The 26626-nt window shown below is 33.8% G+C and overlaps 3 protein-coding genes across 8 annotated transcripts; 1 reads left to right on the top strand and 2 right to left on the bottom strand.

The window, feature by feature from the left end:
- The first annotated feature begins 2631 nt into the window (after positions 1–2631).
- LOC107420117 (aminopeptidase M1) lies at positions 2632–8758 on the top strand. The gene is made up of 19 exons (XM_016028999.4): positions 2632–2943; positions 3849–3994; positions 4204–4306; positions 4544–4730; positions 4803–4896; positions 5092–5245; positions 5354–5458; positions 5555–5671; positions 5742–5855; positions 6198–6380; positions 6504–6837; positions 6933–7054; positions 7134–7231; positions 7329–7506; positions 7591–7705; positions 7790–7857; positions 7949–8023; positions 8131–8208; positions 8348–8758. The coding sequence occupies exons 1-19, from the start codon at positions 2728–2730 to the stop codon at positions 8531–8533; spliced, it is 2673 nt and encodes an 890-aa protein (XP_015884485.3). The 5' UTR covers positions 2632–2727; the 3' UTR covers positions 8534–8758.
- A 684-nt stretch (positions 8759–9442) lies between these two features.
- LOC107420119 (protein phosphatase 2C 50) lies at positions 9443–13954 on the bottom strand. 4 transcript variants are annotated; one of them, XM_016029000.4, is made up of 5 exons: positions 13729–13954; positions 11741–13050; positions 11331–11648; positions 11050–11155; positions 9443–10147 (listed from the first exon to the last, which is right to left on the bottom strand). In XM_016029000.4, exons 2-5 carry the CDS (start codon positions 12647–12649, stop codon positions 9813–9815), a joined length of 1668 nt encoding a protein of 555 aa, XP_015884486.3. In that variant the 5' UTR covers positions 12650–13050; positions 13729–13954; the 3' UTR covers positions 9443–9812. The 4 variants fall into 4 exon arrangements, with proteins under 4 accessions (XP_015884486.3, XP_024930514.3, XP_015884487.3 ...); XM_025074746.3 differs by lacking the exon at positions 13729–13954 and adding an exon at positions 13501–13568; XM_016029001.4 differs by lacking the exon at positions 13729–13954 and adding an exon at positions 13258–13468.
- A 3388-nt stretch (positions 13955–17342) lies between these two features.
- Positions 17343–23559, bottom strand: LOC107420106 (uncharacterized). 3 transcript variants are annotated; one of them, XM_025074831.3, is made up of 12 exons: positions 23151–23559; positions 21932–22106; positions 21714–21797; positions 21366–21526; positions 20980–21223; positions 20585–20664; positions 20211–20295; positions 19608–19739; positions 19408–19521; positions 18868–18915; positions 18498–18585; positions 17343–17990 (listed from the first exon to the last, which is right to left on the bottom strand). In XM_025074831.3, the coding sequence occupies exons 1-12, from the start codon at positions 23294–23296 to the stop codon at positions 17899–17901; spliced, it is 1449 nt and encodes a 482-aa protein (XP_024930599.1). In that variant the 5' UTR covers positions 23297–23559; the 3' UTR covers positions 17343–17898. The 3 variants fall into 3 exon arrangements, with proteins under 3 accessions (XP_024930599.1, XP_024930598.1, XP_015884463.1); XM_025074830.3 differs by having other exon boundaries at positions 21366–21607; positions 23151–23556; XM_016028977.4 differs by having other exon boundaries at positions 17343–17987; positions 21366–21607; positions 23151–23555.
- Positions 23560–26626: the final 3067 nt, after the last annotated feature.

Below are 26626 nucleotides of genomic sequence, written 5' to 3'. Positions count from 1 at the left end.
GTCTGTAGAATTCCATAACAATCCATCAAATCTTTTAAAGTCTATAATTCATTTTAAATCCATCAAATTCTAAATTGAATACATCCCTCGTAGTTTCTAGCTGCACACTCCCAAGTGTAAAATCAACAAATGGTTTTCATATAGCATATGCCTCCACCCTCAAAAAATATAGTCTCTAAGGTATTTATCGGACAAGTAGAAGTGATATTAAGAAAACTGGGTATAAAGGTGATACTAGTACGACTTTAATTAAGTTCATGTGCGGAAAGCACGCGGAGAGCTTTTGGCTATACCGGCCATGACAATAGCTGAAGAAATGTATAAATGGACTGGCTTTCCTCTTGATGTGTTTGATACCACTCTGTTCCACTTAAACTTGTACTAGTTTTATCATTAGGAGTGAATTTTTTTTTTTTTTTAATTGACCTATGTGACTTTTTTAATCTACAGCAATGAAAGCACCAAATGATATACATTCTTTATAACCCCAGTTTATTTGTTGACCCAAAAAAATGCACAATTTACCATGTTTGGCACCAAATGATGTACATTCCTTATAAACCCAGTTTATTTTTTGAAAAAAAAAAATGCACAATTTACTATGTTTGGCATAGCTTTTTTTAGGTTTAAAAATTATCTATAGAAGTATTTAGATAATTTTTAAAAAATATTTTTTTATTTTTAAAAGTATTTCTAATTAAAATCATTTGAAAATCGTTTTTATAAAAAAGAATTGAAAAGAAAAAGCAAAAACTATGTCAAACAGAACCTTATCTTATTTTAAAATCACTTTAATTTTTAAAAACAGATTACTTCAAGTACAATTATTCCCTTGGTAATTTATATTATATATATAGTATGAATTTTATTTAAAAGAAAACTCAGCTGCCAAACATATGTTTGTGACAATTTTTTATTCAGTAACTTTTGTGGTTGATAGGAGAATATTTGTAACTGTAGTCATTTTTTTAGCTACAAACTATTAAAATTTTGTGGTTGAAAATCTTTTGATCAGGCATCAACAAGATTCCTTCCTTTTGCATATGAGTCCGAAGGAAAGTTAATTAGAAAATGCCAAGAATATGAAGAATGAACATGCAAACATAATACAAGATTGGCTTGTCTGAAATCTAAGAATGCTGATAATGCTTGAAACATAGGAAAGTAATATGCTGAATCAACAAAGAAAACTATTCTAGGAATCCAAACTAGGAATCATGGTACACAAAATTCCATGCGGATAAGGTGCTCCATTTTCATGGTTAAATTTTTTTTTTACCTCTTTCTTCTACTTTAAGCATTCCATTTAAAGCAGTAAGCACCAATCAAAAAATTATACCATTTGGCCTCTAATATTCTTATCTTGCCTTCAAGAGCTACAAGATTACTTTTTAAGAGTAAATTACTATAGTACAATTATTCGCTTGCATTGATAGTTTTTATATATAGTTTGAATTTTATTTTAAACAAGGAGAAATATAACAAAACTTTGCAGTTGTGTATTTATTTATATTTTAAGAGAAATTAGAATTTACATATCGGTTACGATCATATTGCTCAATATTTTTTTTTTAAAAAAAAGATATAAAATAAATAAAATCAATTAGAAGTTTTATCTTTTACTTTTTTTTTATGTTGATAATGATATTGAGAAAATAAATAAATATTATTCAGTTCATCTTTATCCGTTTCAGGCTATAATCCAAACTAGGAGTTTATTATTTGAGATTAAGAAAAAAAAAATAATAATCAAGTTAAACAGTTTAAAGAACGAATGCAAACAAAAACGGCTTGTTTGAAAATTTAAGGAATACAATGCCGATAATGCTTGAAACATAGGAAAGCAGTATATGCTGACCCAATATACAAAACGATTGAAGCAATCCAAACTAGGAAGCTTGGTACATAAAATTTAATGAGTACAAGGTGCTTAGTATTAAAAATAATAATAATATAGTTTGAAATGAGGTTAACTGGATTGATAAATGTTTTAAAAAATAATAATAATAACAATAATAAGGTGCTTTATTTTTATGGTTAAAATGTCTCATTATCATTATCATTATTATTATTACCTTCTTTTTTCCCCCTATTTTAAGCCTTCCATATGGCACTTTACCGAGCAAAACATTCCATTAAGCACCAATCAAAATAAATTATTCCATTTGGCCTAATATACTTATCTTGCCCCCAAGATTCCTTATTAAAAAAAATTTACGAGTACAATTTTTTATTAAAAAAATTACGGGTACAATTATTCCCTTGCATTGATAATTTATATTATACTTTATAGTTTGAATTTTATTCAAAGGAAGGAGAAATATAACTCAGCTATGCAGTTGTTTATTTATTTATTTTAACAAAAGTTAGATAACATTGGTAAATATCTTTTCTGAAAAAAATGTAAAATAAATAAAAAAGATTTTTTTTTTATTCTCTCTAATTGTTGATAATGATATAAAAATAAATAAATAAATAAATATTATGCAGTTCAGCTTTATTCGTTTCAGGCTACAATCCAAACTAGAAGTTTATTTGAGATTTAATATGAATAATAAAATTGAAGCTGCGTCGTTTTAAAGATTTTCAAAGGGCCAAAGTCCTCCTAATCCCTCTCTTTAAAACGGTTACGAGTGTCACCCTCTTTTCTCAGTTTCACTCATAGTCTCACTGGGTCGCAGAGATATAGGGCACAGAGAGAGATCCAAAATTTGAAGCTTAACAGAAATGGAGCAGTTCAAAGGTCAATCTCGGCTACCGAAATTCGCCGTCCCCAAGCGATACGATATAAGACTCAAACCGGACCTCATCTCTTGCAAATTCGCCGGTTCGGTCAACATCGACCTCGACATCGTCGCCGATACTCGCTTCGTCGTTCTCAATGCCGCCGACCTTTCCATCCGATCAGGTTCCGTGTCGTTCAAGAGCAAGGACTCCTCCAAGGTACCTCTGATCTGTTTAATCTTCGCATCGGTTTCCTGTTCTATTTTCTGAATTTTGAATCGCGGTTTGGTGGTGGGGTTTTTTTTTTTTTTTTTTTTTTGGGGGGGGGTTGTTCTGAGAGATTTTGTTTATGCTTGGAACTTAGAATCTGCTAAGGAAATAGAAAAAAAAGTGGAGAGATTCTGTTTTTCCATGTTTGAATAAAAGAAAAAAGCAAGAAAAAAAAAATGCAATCGAAACTTAGGAGGAAAATGCGGTGCTTTTGTGGATTTCCGTTTTCCCTTCAAAACAAAGAAGAAAAGGTAGGGAAAAACTTCTCTGCTTTACTCTCATCTTACTCTCAGCAAAAATTAAAAAAATAAACATTGGATGATTTTCAATTGTCAATTTGCCTGACTCGATTCCTTCTTAGGCTTTTGTAGTTTGATGTTTTTATCCTTATGACGTAAAACACATTTTCAGTGGTCAGATGGAATGGAATGTCTTTGTTATAACACTAAGAGATTTGTTGGTTTCATTGCTCATTTTTTGGCTGCTGATCAATTTCTTCGAAAGAATTGATGAAATTTGTCATTTTGTTTTTGAACCTCAGCCTCTACGTGATTCATTTCATTGTACAACTATTCGAATTCCATGTACCCAGTGAACGACTGAATTCCTGGCTCGTGGTTTTTTGTCTATATCACTGTTGCTTTGTTTCCTTGTTAAAAAGTGTGTATTATTGAAGTATAAATATTTAGCATCTTGACGATGGTTATTTTTTGCTTTTCAAATGATCCATTATTAGTAACAGTCGTTCCGATAGTGAACCCTATTGTGACTCAGCAATTTTGTTTACCTTTTTTCGCGAACCTCTACCGACCATTAGAATTTTTTGCTTACTTAGTTAATGAATGCTGGTGCAGGTCTTCCAGCCTTCAAAAATTGAGATTTTTGAAGAAGATGATCTTTTGGTCTTGGAGTTCTCAGAGACACTGCCAATCGGGCTTGGAGTTTTGGCTATTGAGTTTGAAGGGATTTTGAATGACAAAATGAAGGGTTTCTATAGGAGGTAATAAGAAAGTGGGATATAGTAATACAAGTTTTCTTTATTGACCAGTTCTATTGAAAACCAATTTTGAGGGTGACTAGTTGCTGATTTATTAGATTTTAAGGATATTTTATTTATGTAGCTAGGTGTGCTTTTGACTTGTTCCTTTTTTTTTTTTCTTTTCTTTTCTTTTTTTCCCTTTTTTTTTCTCTTTTCTTTTTCACGTACAGCACTTACGAGCATAATGGTGAGAAGAAAAATATGGCTGTTACACAGTTTGAACCTGCTGATGCAAGGAGATGCTTTCCATGTTGGGATGAACCTGCTTGCAAGGTCCTCTCTCTCTCTGCCCTGTTGTCTCATCTCAGTTCCTACCATCGACCAGTTTTCTTTTTTCCTTTTTTTTTTTTTTAAATTTCAGAGTTTGGTACTGGATACTGTTGTAAAAGCTTTTCATCTTTTGAGAAAATTTAGCTACATTACTTTGTGGTAGGCAGTCTGGTTTAAGTAATTGCAAGTTCAAGCTTATGGCTGCACCTCCCTCTTTCTAAGTGGCGCTTTTGTACACAGGCTATGTTTAAGATTACATTGGATGTGCCAGTTGAACTAGTAGCCCTTTCCAACATGCCAGTTATTGAAGAAAAAGTGGATGGACTTCTCAAGACAGTTTCATATCAAGAATCACCAATTATGTCTACATATTTGGTGGCCATTGTTGTTGGTTTATTTGATTATGTGGAAGATCATACATCTGATGGTATATTCACAAACATATCTGTTCTCTTATACAAGTATAATCCTTGAGTTGAAAGTGGTATGTTTGTCTCAGGGGTCAAAGTTCGAGTTTATTGTCAAGTTGGCAAGGCAAACGAAGGAAAATTTGCATTGCATGTTGCTGTCAAGACCCTCAAATTATACGAAGAGTATGTTCTGCAATAATAAAATTTAGGGAGATTACCAGTCATTATAGGGCCTTCCTTCTTCTAACAGACAATTTCATTTTGTGAATGCTGTTGGACTATATAACTAGTAGTTACTCCATAACATTTTCCCAGTTTGGTGTTTTTCATTAATTTTCTTTTTTGCATGTTTTACACTAAATGCAACACAATCTTCAGATACTTTGCAGTGCCATATCCTTTGCCCAAATTGGATATGATTGCTATCCCTGATTTTGCTGCTGGGGCCATGGAGAATTATGGTTTAGTTACATATCGTGAAGTAGCTTTGCTCTATGATGATCAGCATTCTGCAGCTGCAAATAAGCAAAGGGTAAGCTTATGGGTATTGATTTTTGTCTGTCAGAATTAGTTTACAAACTTGTATAATCACACCTCACTCAAATGTTTAATCCTTTATTTTCTGCTGTACTTGTAAAAGGTTGCGATTGTTGTAGCCCATGAGCTTGCACATCAGTGGTTTGGAAATCTGGTAACCATGGAATGGTGGACTCATTTATGGCTGAATGAGGGATTTGCAACATGGGTACATTTCCTTTGTTCATTAGTTTTCATGTCAAACCTGCTAGAATACATGCTTGTAGTCTTAATTTTTTATTATTATTTTTTTAAAAATTTCTAGGTGAGCTATTTGGCTACTGATAACTTATTCCCTGAGTGGAAGATATGGACTCAGTTTCTTGATGAATCCACTGAGGGTCTCAGGCTGGATGGACTTGAAGAATCCCACCCTATTGAGGTATGTCTGACTAAAAAAGTTTGTTTTTACCCCCTCCTGTTTCTTTCATGTTAATGTATTTTTCCCCCAGGTGGAGGTAAATCATGCTCGTGAGATTGATGAAATATTTGATTCGATAAGTTACAGAAAAGGTGCTGCTGTTATTCGGATGCTGCAAAGTTATCTTGGTGCTGAATGCTTTCAGGTTGGATACTCAGTTTGTGATCTCCTATGGTTTGAAGCTCCTATTATATTCTATGAGAATTTTTCTTGAAGATTTTTGCCATACGAAGTGCAAACTTTGAAAGACCACAGCTTTCATGCACACACTAGTTTTGGGGCTCACTGATGAGCTGAATAGCATATTATTCGTTCAGCAACTAGTGAAATATTTAAGCATTGTTAATTCATAGAAGTTTCGGTTGCACTTTATGTCCCATATTCTTTGTTTTCTTTTCTTTTAAAAATTCGTTAAATACATTTATTGAAGCCATCCCTCTCAAAAGATTGCATAATTAGTTACTTTTGTGTTATTTCATGTAATCAGAGGTCTCTTGCTTCATATATAAAAAGACATGCATACTCAAATGCGAAGACAGAAGATTTGTGGGCTGCCCTTGAGGAGGGGTCTGGTGAACCTGTGAACAAGTTGATGAATTCATGGACAAAGCAAAAAGGCTATCCAGTTGTCTCCGTCAAAGTCAAAGATCAAAATTTGGAATTTGAACAGGTTTTCTTGTGTCTGATTACCCTAGCTATAGTGAAAACTCACTTATTAAATTGTTATTTAATTTTTTAATTTTATGATGGTAAATTTTTTTAGAGTTCTTACTGAATAATTTTGTAATGGCAGTCGCAATTCCTGTCAAGTGGTTCCCATGGGAATGGGCAATGGATTGTCCCAATAACAGTCTGTTTTGGCTCATATGATGTCCTCAAGAATTTCTTGTTAGAAACAAAGTCTGAAACTCTTGACATAAAGGAATTCCTTGGTAGCTCAGTAGCTAAAGACAAGCTTTCAGGGAGTGGAAGTGGATGCATTTGCGATAGAAACAATGGAATAAGCACTTGGATAAAACTTAATGTGGATCAGGCTGGTTTCTATAGGGTGAAATATGATGAGGTCCTCGCGGCTAGACTTAGATATGCTATAGAGAACAAATATTTATCTGCAACCGACAGATTTGGTAAAAAAAATAAATAAATAAATAATGTATTTCATACTTGATTATATTCTTCATGGTGGAATTTAGTAGATTTACATTATAGATTCCTTAACCAGGTATCTTGGATGATTCATTTGCCCTTTGTATGGCTCGCCAGCAGTCTTTAGCCTCTTTGCTTACCTTGATGGGTGCTTACAGGGAGGAACTTGAATATACCGTGCTGTCTCATTTGATTACGGTATTATTTCCTCTATATCTTTTACAATGTTTATTTCAATTATTACATGAATCCTGATTCCATTCCCTACATTTTACAGATAAGCTATAAAATAGCAAGAATTGCTGCTGATGCTGTACCTGAGCTGCTGGATTTCATTAAACAATTTTTTATTAGCCTTTTCCAGAATTCTGTAGAGTAAGTTTATATTTTTATACCATCTATTTGTCTCATGTTTTTATTTATATCCTATTGTTTTATTGATAACCCGTTTACTATGTTGTGATTTATTCAGGAGGCTTGGTTGGCAACCTAAAGCAGGTGAGAGCCATTTAGATGCGATGTTGAGGGGAGAAGTTTTGACTGCACTTGCTGTATTCGGACATGATCTGACACTAGTTGAAGCGATAAGGCGTTTTCATGCATTCTTAGAAGACAGAAATACGCCACTTCTTCCTCCTGATATAAGAAAGGTTGCTGACTGTAAAGCATTAATTGGCACTAGTACTTATCTATTTAAAACCCCATTGATACTTATTATGGATTATGGTTTGCAGGCAGCTTATGTGGCTGTAATGCAGAAAGTAAGTGTGTCGAACAGATGGGGCTATGATTCTCTTCTGAGAGTTTATAGAGAAAGTGATCTGAGCCAGGAGAAAACACGCATTCTAAGTAATTAACAATCATTTGTTGAATTGAGATGGTATATTTGGATTTGTTTAGTTTTTGGCAATCTTATATATTTCTGTCTTGTAGGTTCTTTAGCAACTTGTCCAGATCCCAATATTATATTGGAACTTCACAACTTTTTGTTGACTTCTGAGGTACTACTGAATGAAAGTTAATAGTCTATACAAGCAGATAATTAATAGCAGCTTGAAGCTGAAGTCTGAGTTCTTTCCAAATTTCATGTAGGTTCGTAGTCAAGATGCTTATTTGGGACTTGCTGTTAGCATGGAAGGGCGTGAAACTGCTTGGACATGGCTGAAGGTATAATACTCAAATCCACTATACTATGTGGAGGAGAAATATAATCTAATATGAACTGAATGATTTTTTTTTTTTTTTCCATATTTTTGGATTTTGTTAAAATATAGGATAACTGGGAGCACATCTCAAATACCTGGGGTTCTGGACCTCTAATAACTCGATTTGTTAGTGCAGTGGTCTCACCGGTTCGTCCTATCCCTCTCTTGGTTCAATCATATATATTTTTAGTTCTTATTAAATTCTTTCCTCTTTTTTTTTTTTTTTTTTTTTTTTTTGCCTTTTTCTTTTTCTGGACTTATCTTTTGTGGTCATCTTCTTCTATAGTTTGCTTCATTTGAGAAGGCAAAAGAAGTTGAAGAGTTCTTTGCAAGCCGGAGTAAGCCCTCAATCGCTAGAACATTGAAGCAGAGCATCGAGAGGGTTTGCATCAATGCAAAGTGGGTTGAGAGCGTTCGGGGTGAGAAAGATCTTGCTGAAGCTGTGAAGGAGTTGGCACATAGAAAATGCTAGTCGCATTCTTGTTTTGCTTTTAATATATCGAAGAAGAAATCCTGAGAGGGAATTTCACCACCTATGTGACTAAAAAATAAAATACAAATAATTTAAATTAAAGATAATCTCCTTTGGTGATAATATATATTTCGTGCTATGATGTATCCTTTTCTAAATTCCGGTTTGATGATGTTTGTGTAATTGTTTTGTTAGTGAACGAGTACCAAGTATTTCCCTTCTCCATCAACATCCCACTCTTGTGCGTTGCATGTATGTTTACTTGACAAGTGGATAGGTCCGAATTTATAATGTTTCAAAAGTGAATCAGCAACACAATTGGGGATATTCCCAATCCTCTTCGTATTCCCAAGAAAAAAAAAAAAAAAAAATTCCTTCTTGATAATGGGTCTTCTGGTCCTATGATGATAAGCACACAATGCTTCCACTACTCATCTCTCATATGATAATAGCACCTAGGAATAGATATACATATGTTGCATTTTTACTATGGATTGTCTATTTCAGAGAGCATTACAAGAGAATCAGAAAAATACGAGACGAGTAAAGGAACGCATCCTCATCCACTCTGGCTCAGCACAGCCTCCATTGTTTGCCTCCTCGGCGACAAACTACTTTGTGCCCCAATCCGCTGCTGTTTCCACCACTCCATTACTGCCCACATTGTCGCTCCACAATTGCCACTTCCCATAATTTTTATCAACCCTCGTGACTGTTGGCAGTGCCACCACCATGAACTGTTTCAAGACTAGTCAGCTCACTTCCATCTACCATAAACACCACCACCATCTCCATCATTGCGCCAGATATTTTTGTAAAACTGCAACCACACAAATTAAGCAGAAGAACAACCTACAAAAGCAGAAGTCTTTACAGTAGGATTGGAAAGATTATGGCTACTCACAACACTAATCTTCAAGTTTTGCTACTTTTATAAGCACCACGTGGTCGAAATAATACCAAAGTAACTGCCTCACAGAGCCTTTTTAACTCGGAGGCATAATGAATACAATTTGCCATCAAGTCAAGAGCTTCATAAGTGTCACCATCTCCTATTCCTACAACAACCATCTAAAAATTTACACAGCCAGAACTGGACATGGTATACAACTAGACACATCAGTGAATGGTTCCAGAATGGCGAATGTTTTTCTATAGTACATACAGCCTGCGGTTTCCAATGAAGAGATATAGCCCCAGTGAAAAACAAAAAGGGCAAAAACTATATCAAGTTTATATCGAACCAGCCATGGGTTAATACAGAGCAGAGGATTGAACTTCACGTTTTGCTCTTAAACTTTCTTTGAGCTTTCAAATCCACCACGATCACTGTAATGTTGTCCTTGCTGCCTTTCTGAAGTGCGCGGTTCGAAAGATATTCTGCTGCTGCTTGAGCTGCTGGGTCAATTCCCTCTCCCCTTTCTGAGGGAAGTGAAACACCATTCTTTTTGTGCCAAAGAAGTATTCTTCTCCGTGCCAGCTCACAAACTTCCTCATTTGTCATGACATCCCACAGACCATCACTTGCCAGAATGAGGCATTCATCATCTTTTGCCCGAGGAAGAAACATCACTTCTGGTTCAGGAATGATCCATGGTTTCAAGTATCTATCACCTGCAAGTCACAATCATGCTAAAAGTATTAATTAAATTCAATTAGCATGCATTAATTTCTTCCGCTGCCTGACATTAGAATGGTTTCCGTAGAATGACAGATGCTTAAATGTATACAAACCAAATGTAATTTACAAGTTTTGACATAGCTATGTCCAACACTAGCGTGAAAATAATTTTCAAAATGACATTTCTTGAGAATACGAAGTATAACAAGATTCCATTAAAGAAGCAACTCTTGCCATGTCTGCATAAAACCATTAGCTTGATGAAAGGAATTCTGCAACGCTTTGCACAAATAGCATGCAAGTTCGATTTCAAAAAAGTGTGCACATCCCAAGCCAATTGAATCAATTATTTAGATCCTTAACCAGAGGCCTAAATAAAATTCCAAAAAAAAAAAAAAAAGGACTCGATTAAATATTACTTATATAATCACAGAATAGTCAAAATACAACAAAATGACAGTTTCGTTGATCCACAGGCCATAGCTTTTCTGCTGTTGCAATTAAAGAGAAAGACATATACTCAATCAGGAATTTTAAGCTGTAAAATGCTAACTGTTAAAAGTCCTTCAGTACATTCCCTTTTTCATATATATATATATATATAAAATATATTCCTGATCTTTAAGTACATTCCCGAGTTGTACATATTAATCATGTCTATATATATTCCTGATCTTTAAGTACATTCCCGAGTTGTACATATTAATCATGTCTATATATATTCCTGATCTTTAAGTACATTCCCGAGTTGTACATATTAATCATGTCTGTTAAATTTAACAAAGAAAATTCCAATGAGGGGGCATTCCCTAGGAAGATTATGTCCATCCAATTCAAGCTAATACCACTTAAAAGCAGGCAGATAAAAATAAAAAGTTCATGTTGAAGCACATACCAATAGACCTTGACATAGCAAGAACGCCAAACACACGATGCCCATTCCACTGTATGACCTTGCCTCCAGCTGCCTCAATTCTTGCATATTCATCTTCCCGGTTTGGCTGAAATCAGATGTGCATAATCAGTTATTACATGAAAAATATAACAAATGGAGATCAGTTCCGTAGAGCCAGCCAAGAACTCCGTCTATTTCTTTTTTATTTTTTATATTTTAGTTCTGGATAAGAAGAGAAGAACTATGTCATGAAATATAATTTATAATTTGAGATCTCTTACTTTATGATCCACTGACAATGCCATGGGTTCTTTCCCCCGACACAGAACTGCCCTTGAATCTCCACAGTTTGCAACTATGATATGTGAGGAACAAATAATGGCAACAACCGCGGTAGAACCAACAGTTTCAGGGGCAACAGGATCATGACTAGCTTTTCCTCCAACTTCAGCATCAACTTTAAGAAAACAATTGGTGAATGCCTTTCTCCACTGCTCTTGGCAATCATCCTTTATACCACCATCAATCAACCCTTGCTTAACCAATTCTATCTCCTCAGCCAAAGCCAAATGGACACGATCACGACAATAATTAGCAACCTGAACAAAGAAAGGCCAATCACATGAAAATGGAGTTACTTGCATGGAGATACATTATTTACAAAAAGGCCTTAAGAAATAATGAAAGATACCTGAAAGCCTCCATGACCATCATATACTCCAAAGAAATGAAGAGTCTGATGAGGCAAACCCTTGCTCATGCCATCAAGTACTCGATCACCAATCAACATTTGAATAGGAATCTTCAAGAACCGGGGAACAGTTGCAAATGCATCTTCCATCTCAGGTCTTCTTCCACACATAGATGTAAATCCCCAAAGAGGCACATAATCCACCTCAAAAACACTTCGGCTGACTGTTCCACTGACCACTTTTTCCACAGGCAACTCAAGAAGAACAGCGGATGGCTTTGAGTCAGACCCATCTCCAATTTTTTCAAGACTGACTGCTACAGAAAGGGAATCACTTGCTATATCTGTCTCCACATTCGATCCCTCCAAGTTAGCAGCAGCCTTAGCAACAACATCAACATTGTATATGCTTTTGTCTACGTCTACAGAACGCGATGTTCCTACATCAAAAGTGGCCTCAAAACCCAACAAATCCTCCCCGCATATGCTACCATTCTCACTGGCCACAGAAAGAGAACAAGAGCTATCAAGAATCTGATCACCATCCAATGACAAAGAATCATCTTCCTCACTTTCCCGAGCTATCAAATCATCACCAGCAACCCAATTGCTTTTGTTTTGAGATATCATATCCAACAAAGGAGCTAATTCTCCCTTGTCCTGTTCGGGAACCGCTATAGCAATATCTTCATTCTCCAACACACTACTACAATTATTACAATCCTCGTCACCAGCCGCAACAACAGGGTCAGTGGAAGAAGCTTTAGGCAGAGAATCGGATAACAAGCCAGCCGTGTCGGTCATTAGCTTAAGTCTTGTGATATCCATGTGGGCAGCTATGGTTGGGTTATCACAGACTGAATTACCTACTCTAAATGGCACCGCGACCGCCGGGGACATCTCCTCCATGAAAATCCTTATCTGGGCAGTACAAAAAGTTACCCTCCAAAATCACACAACCTGTCATTTTTCAACTAATTTATTACCTCCTCTACTCATTAAGAATGATCCTGGAATGTGGACGGTGGGTTCCAATGGACCATTTTCCATGCCTAAGCCACAGCTCAATTAAAGACTTTAAAAGAGAAAAAAAATATATATATATATATAAATAAGCAAATTCAAGGCTTTGCGAATGTATGGACAAGCTAAAAGGTGCTGAAAAGGAAATGGGTTAACAGATCTGGTCAACAACAACGGATCCAAACTTCCATTTGTAGAAATTATAACCAAAAATAGTTAAAATAGACGACACGTTTAGGCCTGTCAACTTCTTCTTCTCTGGACTCTTCTCTATCTACCTCCATCAACTACAGCAAGAGAGAAACAACCAGAAAACCACTTTAAATGGAGAAAAATAAATGAATAAATAAACATAAAAAATTAATTTCTAACTTAAATTTGAAACCATCCCCTTTTCTATAAACACAAGAAAGGCAGTGAAAAAGGGTCATGAGAAAGAACCCAAGACAGGCATAGTCCCAAGAATCACAGGAAAAACCTATAAAAGATAGTACCCTTTTTTCCTCACATATCATTTGCGTTCCCTGGATCTGAGGCAACCCATCTGAGCCTCTTGTAATTGAACATAAACACACACACACACACACACACACACACACACTCTCTCCCTCTCTCTCTCTCTCTCTCACTCTCTCTCTCTCTTTCTCTTTCTCTCTCCAAATAATTATCGCAATTATTAATTAAAAAAAAAAGAAAGTAAGAAGGTGAAAGAAAAAAAGGAAAAGAAGCGTCACTACCTAATTTGTCAACTGTAGAGTCTTCTCTCTAAACCTCTCCTACACACAAACAACAACACCCCCCCCCCCCCAACCCCCCAAAACACCACCCTCGCTTCCCCTTTCCCTCCGCTTCTTTCTCTCTCTATCTCTCTTTCTCTCTCTGTTGAAAAAAACTTGATTTTTAAAACATCTTAAATCCATGAAAGGATCAAAGAATCAATAAACCAGATATGGGGATACGCTTACCATTTAAAATATAACACCTCAAATGTGATTACGCTCTTCTTTTTATGATTCTTTTAAAAGCGTTGAGACTTGGAGAAGCAAGAAAGGGAGTGGATGAGAAATATATAAAATATTATGTAAATCTAATAAAAACGGAAATGACTATGGAGAGAGAGAGAGAGAGAGAGAGTATGTGCCTATGTGTGTGTGAGAGTGTGTGAGGAGTGAGAAAGCGATGGACAGGTGTCAAATCTTGGAGAGCATATTAAAGCATCTCCACCCAACCCATGTCTCCTTTCCTTTCCCTTTTCATCCTCCAATCCAAAAAGGTTTTATTTTATCCATTGATTGCTTTCATATTCAATTGCCCTTTTCCTTCACACTAAATACCATAAAAAAAATTATATATATATATATATTTTTAAAAAAAAAAAAAAAAAAAAAAAAAAGAACACCATAAACCTTACATGGCCACTGCCACTCTTCACTCCGCATTCTTCTTTTCTTTCCCACCTCCTTCCTCATATCATAACCACTGACTTTCTGGAATATCAAAAAAAATATAAAAATATAAAAAAGCGCCTCTTAGAGAATGTATTCATTTTTCAGTATGAGTTTTAAAAGCTTTTTACAGGGTTTTAAAATTTTGGATGTGTTCCGTATACATTTTTATTCATGGCATGGCCATTCATTTATCTTTTAATTACATTGATGAATTTGTATAATAATCAATTAGTATTTAATGGTTCTGTGAAAGTTAGATTTACCTACACGTATCCTTTTATTCCTTTTCTGTTTATTTTTGCTTTAAAAAAAAAAAAAAGTAGTTAGTTTTCTTTATTGTTTAATTAAATATTCAATATATCATCCTATCATTCTATTTTATAGAAACTAACTAATTTCTTTTATTTTTTATTAAACAATATGTATTATTAGTTGAATATAATTAAAATTCAACAAATCGATATCGATGAAAATATCAAAAATTTAAAATATAAAATTTTTTATAAAAATATCAAAAAATATCGAATATCGAATATCAATAAAAAATTATAAGAAATGATGAAATTTATTTAAAAAAATAAAAATTTTTATTGAAAATTTAAAATTAACTTATTTAATCCATTAATTATCAAATTGATTATAAAATTTGCTAAAATATTGAATGGATTTTATATTTTTCTTGGTGAATTAATTTATAATAAACATTAATAATCATAGATGAATTATTATTAATAAAAACATGTCAAAAAATACATATATAATAAAATTATTTATTAACTAAAATATTTAAAACAATTATTACAATTACATTATAATTCATAAATGTCATCTTAATACACATAGAACTTTTGGGTGGTTGAAAATTATCTGTTTCTTCCTCATTTTAATTTTGAGATATAAAATGTAAGAAGTAGTTATGAAAAGATATATCTCCCTAACAATTTTCTATATAATTATTAATATGTCAACTATATGGATTTTGCATTATTGATTGACTATGCGCATAACTACTACTTTTCTGATGATTGAGTTTGAGATGCTACCCATAAATTGCTACTTGATGACATTCCATAAATACCTATTGAATAAGGGCTATGAAAATGACTTCCAACTCTCATATATCTAAAATTCACAAAAATCGAATCTTTTTCTTGTTACACATCTCCATTATAGATTTCTCTTTACATATATAGTCTTTTCCAACAGTACTGAATCCTTAACCTGCATCTCTACTCTCATGGTCTTCATCTTGTGTTGCATGTGTGTAATATTGTTCACCAGTATATGGATTTAATCCAACTTCTCGACTTGGTGATTCCTTTTGACCATTACCTTTTCTAACTTTTTCAAAAATGTAAACAAAAAAAAAAAAAATTGTGAATTGTCAGGAATTTTTTTTTTTTCAAACAAACGTTATTATTTCACATGTATATATTTCATCATCTATTTTTCCACATTTGTAAAACAAATATTCCCGATAATAAGATTTTCCAGGTTAAAAAATGTAGTTTACAATCTTTGTATTTTTCCTTTATCGATATTAAATAAGTAGAATGTATATGTTATTCAATTTAATTCATTATATTTTGCTTATATCACTAAATGTATAAAAAGTAATTAAAGAATAAAAAAATAATCAATGAAGTTAATTTGATAAATTTTTTTACTAAATATCAATAATAATGCAAATTATAGATTTTTTAACCAAATAATTAAAGATTTGATATCGATATTTTACGAAAATTTCCATGGCAATTTTGGCTAAATTTCAAAAATTTCAATAGATATTATAAAAGTTTTATCTATTTCCATTTCAAACCTAAATTTTATTTCGACCCCTACAAAAAGTGAAAATGTCAAAAAAATTTATAGAAAATATCGGATATGTTAAACTTTGAATATAATAATGTGGCATTAATAGAATTTAGTTAAACAGTATTTTATACTAGATTAATATATTTTAGTTTAACATGCTAAATGAATGCCTAGAGATTAAAAATTAAAAATAAAAACAAGTAGTCTATAAAAAAAGGAAACCCAACTTTACTTTCACTTTATTTGAGTCATATCCATGCAAGTATTACATGAAAAGTCATTCAAAACAATTGGTTTAATTTTTTTGTTTTATTTAGTTTATGCATTAAACTACTGTATTGCTTGTTAAAACTTAAAAGGTAAGTGTATTCAAAAAATTTTAAAATGCAAACAAAAACATAATCATCTTTTTTTTTTTTTTTTGGTTCTGTCTGAGTTGCCTTTACATAAAATTAGTTAAAGAGTATTTCCGTTTTATATTTTGGATGAAAAAGGGTTTGTGGAAATAATGAAAGGTCTTTGACATGACATCCAATTTTAAAAAAGTTTCCCATTAGTGGCTTTGGGCTTTGTGGGGGAGCATGTCCCAGACTAATGCAAACGAAATGGAGAACATGGCCAAACACTCTTATGAACAACATCGAATTTGCAGAGACCCAAAAAGTTTTAAAAAATAAATAAATAAAAAGAAAAAAAAAATATTTTACCTATAAGAATAAAATTAAAATTGGTATTTCATACATCGTCGTTACATCAGGCACGAAACGACGCCCACATAACTTTGACAGGGTCGCAGTTGTGGATAGTATTTGAATCCGTTCTTCATGTTTAATGGCCCAAATTTAACCCACTTTCCGGATCAATTATTAGGTTGGGTTTCTAAGGACCAAGCCTGACCCACCTTAAATTTTCATTTTGGGCTAGTTTTTATAAAATATCGATGTTGCTGGATCCACTAGTTTCCACATTTTGCTGATGGGGCAATGTTCCCCACAGGGTTGCCTTCCAAAATCTTGACGATTTTATTCAAATAAAAAAATAAAAAAATAAAAAATAAAAAATAAAAAGAAGGTTTCCTTGACAATCAATGAAAGGAAAAGCTGCATTTTCCCGACTTTTTTCAATTAAAAGTCGGTCAAAATGAAATGGCTCTTTTTGGGATTTGACTTTGATTTAAGAAGTTAAAGCTTACAGATCCAATCTAATCGGACGGATAAAAATTTTACTAGCAAAGACAAAATGCATGAGAGATACAGCTCAGCAATAAAAAGCCACAAAATTCATTCACCCGAAAAAACGATTTCAACATCAAGAAAGAAAGAAAGAAGACGAATCCACAAGTACATTACTGAGTAAAATATAAGCGATTATAATTTAACACTTTTAAAGAGTTGGGGCAAGAGTTATGAATTGAGGCAATAAGTTCTCTCAAACTATTTTTTCTTGATAGCTACTAGCAAGTTTTTTTGCCCATAAAAAATTACACAAGGAGGAAGATTCTTCTGTGAAAGGGCCAAAATAGAGTTCCTTAGTAGTTTGTCCTCGATCATATTTTGACCAGATAGATACTGCCACTAGAGAAGGCAAGAGTACGCTCCTGCCAACCTGGGCAGCCAGGACACAAGCTCCACATTTGTCTGTCCTACATTCTAAATTCTAATTCACAAAAAGCTTTTTCACCAACTACTAAAGCCCTTCCCTGGGCGCTTATGAAGCTCTTCAAAACTACTGTACACATATAATGAGTTCTGCAAATAGCATGGCAGCTAATCCACGAGAAATGCATAATACAAAGAAGCACTTCACCAAATTAACATGGCAAGTGCTCTGCATCCTGGGTTTTTGCCAATTTTGTTATACCATGATTTCACATTATGGTAACATCGGATCACCTGATGATGCAAGCATTTCTACTTCTGTTTCCTCGGCTGTCCGTTTGTTAGAATCTGCCCCAGAATCACCTGCTTGGATTTCCAAAAGTAATAAGATAATAAGATAAAGTACTACATTAGAAAAATGTGATTATGGTTTCTCAAAGTTCAAAATCATTAATCAAATAGGTGGTTGACTGGTATACTAAAAGGACGTTCTGGGTTCAACCTATGCCAATTCTAAATTATTCCTATTCATCCCTTTCCCCATCCTTTTGTTCATGGATAATTCCTGGATTGGGATATCAGACACAACATCCATGACCAGAAATAAGATAAATGGTAATTGAGTTGAATGCATTTCCTTAAAAATTAAAATGGTCTATATAACAAAAGAAAATTATATACACGAAGCAATGCAAAAACAGTTTACAAGTAGAAGTTCATAATAGAGAAGCACATGGAAGTTGGAACCTCCTACATGTTGCCACAAAATTACAACGGACCCTTATTCTGAAAATATATACTTATATTATATATATAAATATATATATTTCAGAAAAAAAAAAAAAATGTAGAGAACATTCACAATTTACATACCTAATGATTGGCGAAGTGCCCCTTTTACAGCATCAAAGTTCTTGTATGTATAGCCAACAAAGCTTAGATCTTTTGGAGTTAATAACAGCTGCAGAAATAGCCAACAGTGGAATAGACAAACATCAAATTTCATATTAAATTATAGATGCCACACAAGATTATGAGTTCGTAGAAATAGCAAGGCATAATTCTGCAAAAACCTCTCCTTGGGTATGATCTACTTCCAATTACTACCCAAATCACATAATCTTCTTGCCTTGAACATAAAGATGAAAATGAAGCATTCTTCCAGGGCACCAAAATAGTAACAACCAATAATGCAAAGTAATACATCTTGTGAGTATATGGACAAAATACATAGATGACGAACCTTCCGAGATGGTCCTGAGCTAGTTCTTGCTGGCACTGGAGCATCTAACTGAAAAGTAACACAAAAGTTTCATGAGTAAGGAAATCAAAGAGTAATCTAAAAGAATTGATGGTCTACAGCATCTTCAGTAGGTGTGTGTCTATCTGCTTAAATAAAACTATATATATATATATGTAGTATATTATATTATTTAATGCCTCTTGAAATGCCAATAGTAGTCGGGTTAACAATTGTAGAACCACCACTATTTCTGAGCATGCAATGTCAAATCCTATAATAGAGGAGAAAAGGCGCTATTATCAAAACCTATGTGCTTGGTCAGAACCATGGATGATGACAGATTCCGTGAGAATATCATAAAATTTAATGTAATCTGCCTGCATATTTAGCAAGTTATGTATTCTAGGAGCTAATATGGTTCCAAAACTGAATCAACTGGTCAATGTAAATTAGCAATTGAAGCATAACAGTGAAACACTGCTGACTAAAAATAAATAAATAAATAATCCAACAGATATGAAAGGTGAAATTATATTATACTTCGTCAAACTTCATAAAGTTCTGGGTATCAAGCTCTCCATTTACTTCTGGTTTGAATGCTGCCTCCATTTCATAGAGTTTATCCCACACAACGTCCTTGAACCAAGGATGAGACTGATACAATAGAGTCTTATTAGATATAAAACAAAGAACAGATAGATGAAAGTCTTGATAACAATTTAATTAATATGAAAGCTTACTTTAATTTGATGTGCTCCTCCAGTGCCCAGTCTATGTTCAACATCGCAGAGCAACCTACAAATAAGATCCTTAGCCTCTGGTGTCAATCTTGCATCTTCTGGGAATTTCAGGTGGTTTCTCCAATGAACAATCTGACAGATTGACAACAGAATAAGAAAAGTGTGTACCCATCCACTTATTTTAGTGACCATATGGACTATAGAAAATATGCTAGAAAACATGATTAGTGTAACAGAGCAATAGTTTCACCTAGACAGAAAATCAAGTCACCCGTCCAAAGATTAAAGGTGATCATTCTCAGTGGCCAATATCTACATGAAACACCAAGACATGTGCAATCTTTCTAAAGTTTCTCCACAACTAGGCCTAATTGTAAAAACAGGACCAGTTAAGTCTCAAACTTAAATAATCAATTTCAGTCATAGTTGAGGTTGGTATCACTCTTTTTATTTATTCATCTTTTTGGAAAACCAAGGTTCACTCTTTTCCCTCTGAACCCTTACATCGTACTACTCATACAAGTATCTTGTCCTTAGACACATACAAAATGCAGAAACTCATCCTCACTTCAATTTATGTAAAGAGTTTGCTGAGCATGTTACCTTTCTGCAAGTAGTTAAAGGGTCATCTGAATAAAATGGAGGATACCCAACAAGCATTTCATACATTATTGCACCCAATGACCACCTGAATCAAATTGAACAACATTATTAAATACACAAAATAGAACAAACAAACACATTATGACACAAATGACTGAGAAACAGATGCAGTGGAAGTCTTTGGTTTGAACAAAAAAATATAGAATGTGAACATTATGTTATATTACCGATGAGAACACCATGACATTGAAGTTGAAAAAAACCATGTTTCAAGAAAAGACCAACTCAAGACTGAAAATGGAGAAAATGAGTGTGCAGATCATGAACACAAACTACAAGTGAATTGAAAATAGAAAAACAATGTACAAACTAACCAGTCGCACTCCATTCCATATCCTTTCTTCAACAGCACTTCTGGAGCAATATAATCTGGTGTTCCCACAGTTGAAAATGCCTTCCAAATGAAATAGAAATTACACTGAGTAATATGCACACACAAATGTGCTAACAATTATATGACCATATTATAAACATCATTGTAGATATGACCAAAACAGAAAAAGAAACAGGAAAAAATAAAATAACATAAAAATCCATCATTGTAGATGAGTCTTGATCCTTATGGTATTGAATACGAATCAATTATGAAGTAATTTATCAATACATTTCCAAGTTCAAACACCAAAATAACCACTGCTTTCAGGCTAGACATATGAATATGTGCAAATATTACACTTGTATAAGGAAAAAAGAGGTGCTGTTATCATACCAACTTCCTTCTGTTCATCTGCCAATGCTGAAGCTGTTCACGAGGACTTTTCCAACTACTCCTATTATCAGCATCAGGAACACATCCATCGATATCCATTGGTTCTGTCAAATTTTCACCATCCATGGATCTATTTTCATGCAATGCAGATAAAGTTGTACAATCAAGAGGCTTACAGAGGCCAAAATCTGAGAGTTTCATGTGACCATTTTTGTCCAGTAGAAGATTGTCAGGTTTTATGTCTCTGGAAAGAAAGTGCATATGGATTAGTAAGACAAATTAAATACCTGATATGGTGATATGTATCAAATATCAATCCAAATGATCAATAATCCAACATTTAACACAACATGTTGATAATTTGACCAAGTAGGTGAATTACCTACCTGTGAATGTAATGATGTCTGTGTATTGACTCTATGGCTAGGACACTCTGTGCAATGTAAAATCTAGCCACATTTTCAGGTAACGTGTCTTCCCTCATCAGCAAAGTCATCATGTCACCACCAGGCAGATATTCCATAATCAAATATAAGAACTCAGCATCCTGAAATGAGTAGTAAAGTTTAACTATGCAGTGGCTGGCAACTTCTGCCAGCAAGTTTCTCTCAGCTCTAACATGTTCTACCTATAGAGCAAAAGAGAACTAATTAAACAAACCAAGAGTAATACGTAAATATGATATAGCAATAAAATGCAAGGACTTGTAAAAGTGCTGATAATTTATTTCTCACCTGTCCTCTCATAAGCATTTCAGATTTCTTCAGCTTTTTCATGGCATAAATATTGCCAGATTTTTTCTCCCGACACAACCGAACCTGTACTTTGAGAATGAATGAGCTAACACATAACAAATAAACATATGAAAAAAAAGTAAAAAAAAAAAGAATAATAATAAATAACAAGGAAGATATGAGGACCAATCAGCATATGCATTTCCCAGAATACTAACCTCACCAAAGGCCCCCCTCCCAATAATGGTTAAAAGCTCAAAATCATCCACACAAATTTTGTGCCTCTTAAGCCTCATGAACTCTGTCTCTTTGCGCTCTAAATCTTTGATCAAATTAATCTGCACATCCTTGGGTACATCTGAGGAAGCCAATCTCCTTTCTAACACCCATCGTCTGTGAGAAAAAAAATCATATCATAAACCCGAAAAATTAATTTTTGAAACAGAAAGTAATGCAACAGCCTATAGAGGTTTCCATGAAAATGCAAAGAATATGGTGAGGAATACTGAACAGAAAGCACATTTTCAAGGTATATCTCATGTAACATAAAATTTATCTTCTAGCACCCATTCATTTGTTTATGCAATTTTCAGTAGCACACCTATTATTCTAGATTTCCAATTTCATGAACTATAGATTTAACTTATCAGCTATATCACTTGGTGGCTTAAGGAATACTTGTCTTTTTTGTCATGATCCTCTTCAATTAATCAAGTCAGTACGCATTACAGCAGTAGATGATCGACCAAGTCAGATAAAGACAATTTTATTTTTATTCTTTAATAAATAACTATGTTCGTAAAGATAATAAAAGGAAAAAAGTAACAAAAATAACTAATGATACAATCAAAACCCAGCTGGATCAGATTTAATAAACCCCATTTTAGTGACTGAGCAAACTAAGAAAAAGAATCTGGTATCTTCAATCATATGGTTTTTGCCGCTTTAAGCTTAGAACAATAGCGTATGCATTTATGCAATTAACAATGACATCTGAACTAGCCCAAACAGTGAATTTACCCTATTTGAATCTCATTGGTGCTAACGTGCTTGTGTTTCGAATGTGCCGGCAATTTTGGTTTCTTTGCTAACGCCCTGAGTTCCTCAGCTACCAAATAGGACAAATATAAGAAAAAATAGACGGTTTAATTGCCCAGACGACACAGTTATGGTAGGACCAGTGGAATACAGGCTCTATTTTATACACATTTTGTTTTTTCTCACTCTTTTCTCAGCTACCAAACAGATTAAAACTGAAAATAATTGATCAAAAACGATCTTAGTTGCGTGATTTATGCTAGGAAATACCCCAAGGTCAAGACTCGAACTACAGAAATTTCCAAGATTCGTAGTTCAAATTACTCTCCTTCATATTTTTCCCACAGCTAAACAGAAACAAATAAAATAATAATAATAATAAAATTAACTCCAAAGTACCTCTCTTTTCGCTCTTGAATGTTCTTCATCTGAGCTCTGTAGTGATTCTCTATAAACTGCTTGGCTGCAGCGACTTTCTCCATCGTCAAACTGGACCCCAGCACTTCCTCTTCTTCTCCGTTCTCCTCCTCCGGTAGATCCTCCATTTTCTCCTTCTCTTAAACCCCTTCCCGCTTTCTCTTATTATATATATATATATATATATATTTATGCTCTGAAGCCCTCTCTTTCTTCCTTTTTCCTCTCTCTAAAGCATATCAATTTTTTTCTCTCTCTACAACACCAAAACTCTCAGAAGCTCTTATTTATTGCAACAGCGAGAGTAGACGATGGCAGAGAACCTCAAAACACCCCTCTCTCTCTCTCTCTCTCTCTCTGCGCATTGGCCTACCCCAATTTTGTTTATGCACCTTTTCATCATCTGCGGCTTCGGTGTACCCAAAACCACTCGTCGACCCGCCAGTTCACGCCACGTTGGCGGGACAATTTTCACTCTGCGCTACTTCTTTGGTGAACGTGTCATTTTTCAATTGGCTGAGTTGGAATTGAACAAACATCATTTGGGAGTATCTGATAAAAGCTCCCTCATTAAATTATCAATTAGTTTCACGATTGCTGTCAATAAATGAGTAAGGAGGTCACGCGCCTGTTGGTAATGTGCGTGGGAGCAGTCCAATTTAAGACAGCGGGGAAATGTGTGGTGGTCACAATTTTGATGACGTCCCAGCACCATTTTGTTTTTTAAGTAAGTACATGAAGATTACAAAAAAAATTAAAAATAAAAAATTAAAAGAAAATAGTCCGTACTTAGCTGTGATTGGAGCGTCTCATGTACTTTCCTTGAAAAGGATGTGGTTTTTGATAAATTCTTTGGTCAGTGATTGGCTGTCTTTTGCTTTTCGCACCCCCTTGTGTCCTCCTGTCTCCGTTAAACTCTGAGATGTTCTAATCGCCGAGTAATTACTCCGCAGAGTATCAATCTCCTGTGCACCGTACACACCGTTTCCCCACTGCACCCTTTCCCTTTGTTTTTTTTTTTTTTTTTTTTTTAACTTTTTCATCTCACGCCGATGTTTAGAATTACTTCATTATTTTCCATGTAAATTAATTTGATATTTAATAAAATTAACAAGATTCCTAACATCCAGATTATAGTTGAAAAACAAAATCACTTTCTGGAATCTATAGAAGGTAAAACGTTTAAAACGCTAGTTGATTGTTGATAGTACATAAGGATACGGAATCACAGCCGTAGATGCTGCCAACCTCTTGATGAGGACTGAGGGAGGTGACTTAGAGAAGGGGGTCCACCTAAGCAGTAAGCACTGAATAATAGCTGTATTACAAGACAAGAAGGGCAGTGGGTCGGGATTATATTTATACTTAACGGGTAACGTACATGGTGCTTTTTATAAAAATAAGGAATTTCACAGTGAAATCCAAGCTCAATCTAGCTGTGAATATGTGTGAACCCGAACCGCCAGCCTACTACTCTCTCTCTCTCTCTCTCTCTGCCAAATCAATTTCACTATTTATTATCTTGCTGCGTATTTGTACCACAATGGAGAAGGGTGATCCGGTGCGTCAAACGTCGATCGAGCTCTACGTTCCCCCTTACGTGGCAACCTGTAGTTCGCTGTCATACATGTGTAAAACCGTGGGGGTTGGTGATGGAATGGTTTAGTGGGGTCAGGAGCAGCTCGATGAGACTAGAAATGTGGTTGGGGTGATTAAAATGGGTACTTTGGCGGTACACTAGCAGCTTTTCCTACTTTGATAATTTTTTAAAGAGAAGAGAAGCAACTGGAAGAGGCAGCAGTTCAGCATGAGCTCTCCAACACAGCTGTTAGATTGGGTGTGATTTTGAGATCTGTTCTTAAAAAAAGGACAGTCTAGCATAAATATAATATACCTTTTTTTATTATTTTATAGATTATAAACTTAAAATATGATGTAAAATAAACGTGGGATAGCCATGGGAATTAAAATTTTACAAATAAAATAAAATAAATCGGAGGCAACAGCATGTGAGATTGAATACTTGAGAGAGACATGCTGCATATAACTCCAAAAACCATAAGTACGGCAACTGATTTAGCTAGTTTTTCCCTTATTTATTTTATTGGATCGGGAAATTTAAACAATAAGCTATGCTGGACAATTTTCTCACCATTTATTATTTGTTAGCATATATTAAAGTGGCTCAATGAACAAGAACTTTTTTTTTTTTTTTCAATAAATTTGGAATGGAACATTTCATCTCCAAGCAGAAGATTTGAAGATTAGTATTAGTGGTCATTGTTAATTGTTAGTTAAGTTCTCCAAAAAAACAGTAAATTAAAAAATTATCACCTAACAAAACCTTTTTGGATTTGTATATAATTAAACAATGGAATTATATGGTCAGTTTTACTAAAGCATTTTAAATGTATAATAGATAGAGACGGTTATATTGCAATATAATTAAACGTGAGGTAAGTTCAGGTAATTTATCTGCATTTATTTTTATATATAATAAATTTATTCACAAGATCAATAAAACATATACAGGTCATTGGCTTTAAACAAAAACACAACAAACAAAAAAAACGCATAGGGGTATGCTTTCAATTATCCCGTTATAATATATAACATACTTTATTATTATTTTTTAATTATATGCTCCAAAAATATAAAGTTACACATTTCTTATATCCGTACATATCCTTAAAATATATGTATATACACACACGTATATCCTTGCTAGAAAAATGAAATTAGAAGTGTTTCATATGTAATTTTATTCTCCTTGTATATCTTAAATACAAAACATATTCTACAAGTTGTTGTTTTTTTTTTTTTTTTTTTTTTTTTTTTTTGGGAAGCCTAAGAAAAGCTTTACGTTAACATATTCTATAAGTTACATATATATATATATATATATATATATATGTAGTAATTTGGAAGATATTTAAAAATGGTTATCTACTTGGGTGATGATTTGAGTTCAAATTTTTCACTTTCGGTATTGAAAAAAAAAAAAAACGAAAAAATCTCAACCCTATTGAAATATGTTTCAAATGCAAAAAAAATTAATAATAATAATAATAAATAAATAATATATATGTATCTTTGATAGTCAAGCAAGGTTACTTGCTAAATTATCTACATCTATTTAGGAGGTTATGAGTTTCAATTAATACAGGAGAAAATTGTTATAAATTATAATATGTATATATATGATAAAAAATAAAATAAATGAACAATATTAAAGGTATTAATAACTTTTTCAATATGCATACTAATAATAAGGGTTTTTGTAATTGGTTTGGGTGAGCCAATGAGCAACTGCATTAGCAAACACATCGAGGACAAGCATCATTGGGAAGTTTATTGCTAATTAGTTTCTATGATGACGAGCCTGTTGATCCTAGAGTGAAAACTTCAGCAAAAGCCCTTAATGGCTGCTTAAAAAGGTAAAGAGGCTGAGAACAAAG

The sequence above is a fragment of the Ziziphus jujuba genome, chromosome 5 (genome assembly GCF_031755915.1).
Source record: "Ziziphus jujuba cultivar Dongzao chromosome 5, ASM3175591v1".
Lineage (NCBI taxonomy): Eukaryota > Viridiplantae > Streptophyta > Magnoliopsida > Rosales > Rhamnaceae > Ziziphus > Ziziphus jujuba.
The sequence above is the reverse complement of the archived record's forward strand: the minus strand, read 5'-3'. Positions and strand labels throughout refer to the sequence as shown.

Excerpts from the sequence above, each read along its gene's own strand:
- LOC107420117 (XM_016028999.4), top strand. The coding sequence starts at position 2,728 with ATGGAGCAGTTCAAAGGTCAATCTCGGCTACCGAAATTCGCCGTCCCC. Across the intron at positions 5,459-5,554 it reads ATGAGGGATTTGCAACATGG|GTGAGCTATTTGGCTACTGA; the intron begins GTACATTTCCTT and ends AAAAATTTCTAG. Across the intron at positions 7,055-7,133 it reads TGCTGTCTCATTTGATTACG|ATAAGCTATAAAATAGCAAG; the intron begins GTATTATTTCCT and ends TACATTTTACAG.
- LOC107420119 (XM_016029000.4), bottom strand. The coding sequence starts at position 12,649 with ATGGAGGAGATGTCCCCGGCGGTCGCGGTGCCATTTAGAGTAGGTAAT. Across the intron at positions 11,156-11,330 it reads CATTGTCAGTGGATCATAAA|CCAAACCGGGAAGATGAATA; the intron begins GTAAGAGATCTC and ends ATCTGATTTCAG. Across the intron at positions 10,148-11,049 it reads TGCTATGTCAAGGTCTATTG|GTGATAGATACTTGAAACCA; the intron begins GTATGTGCTTCA and ends TGTGACTTGCAG.
- LOC107420106 (XM_025074830.3), bottom strand. The coding sequence starts at position 23,296 with ATGGAGGATCTACCGGAGGAGGAGAACGGAGAAGAAGAGGAAGTGCTG. Across the intron at positions 21,798-21,931 it reads GGAGGGGGGCCTTTGGTGAG|GTTCGGTTGTGTCGGGAGAA; the intron begins GTTAGTATTCTG and ends CTCAAAGTACAG. Across the intron at positions 19,522-19,607 it reads GAGGAGCACATCAAATTAAA|TCTCATCCTTGGTTCAAGGA; the intron begins GTAAGCTTTCAT and ends CTATTGTATCAG.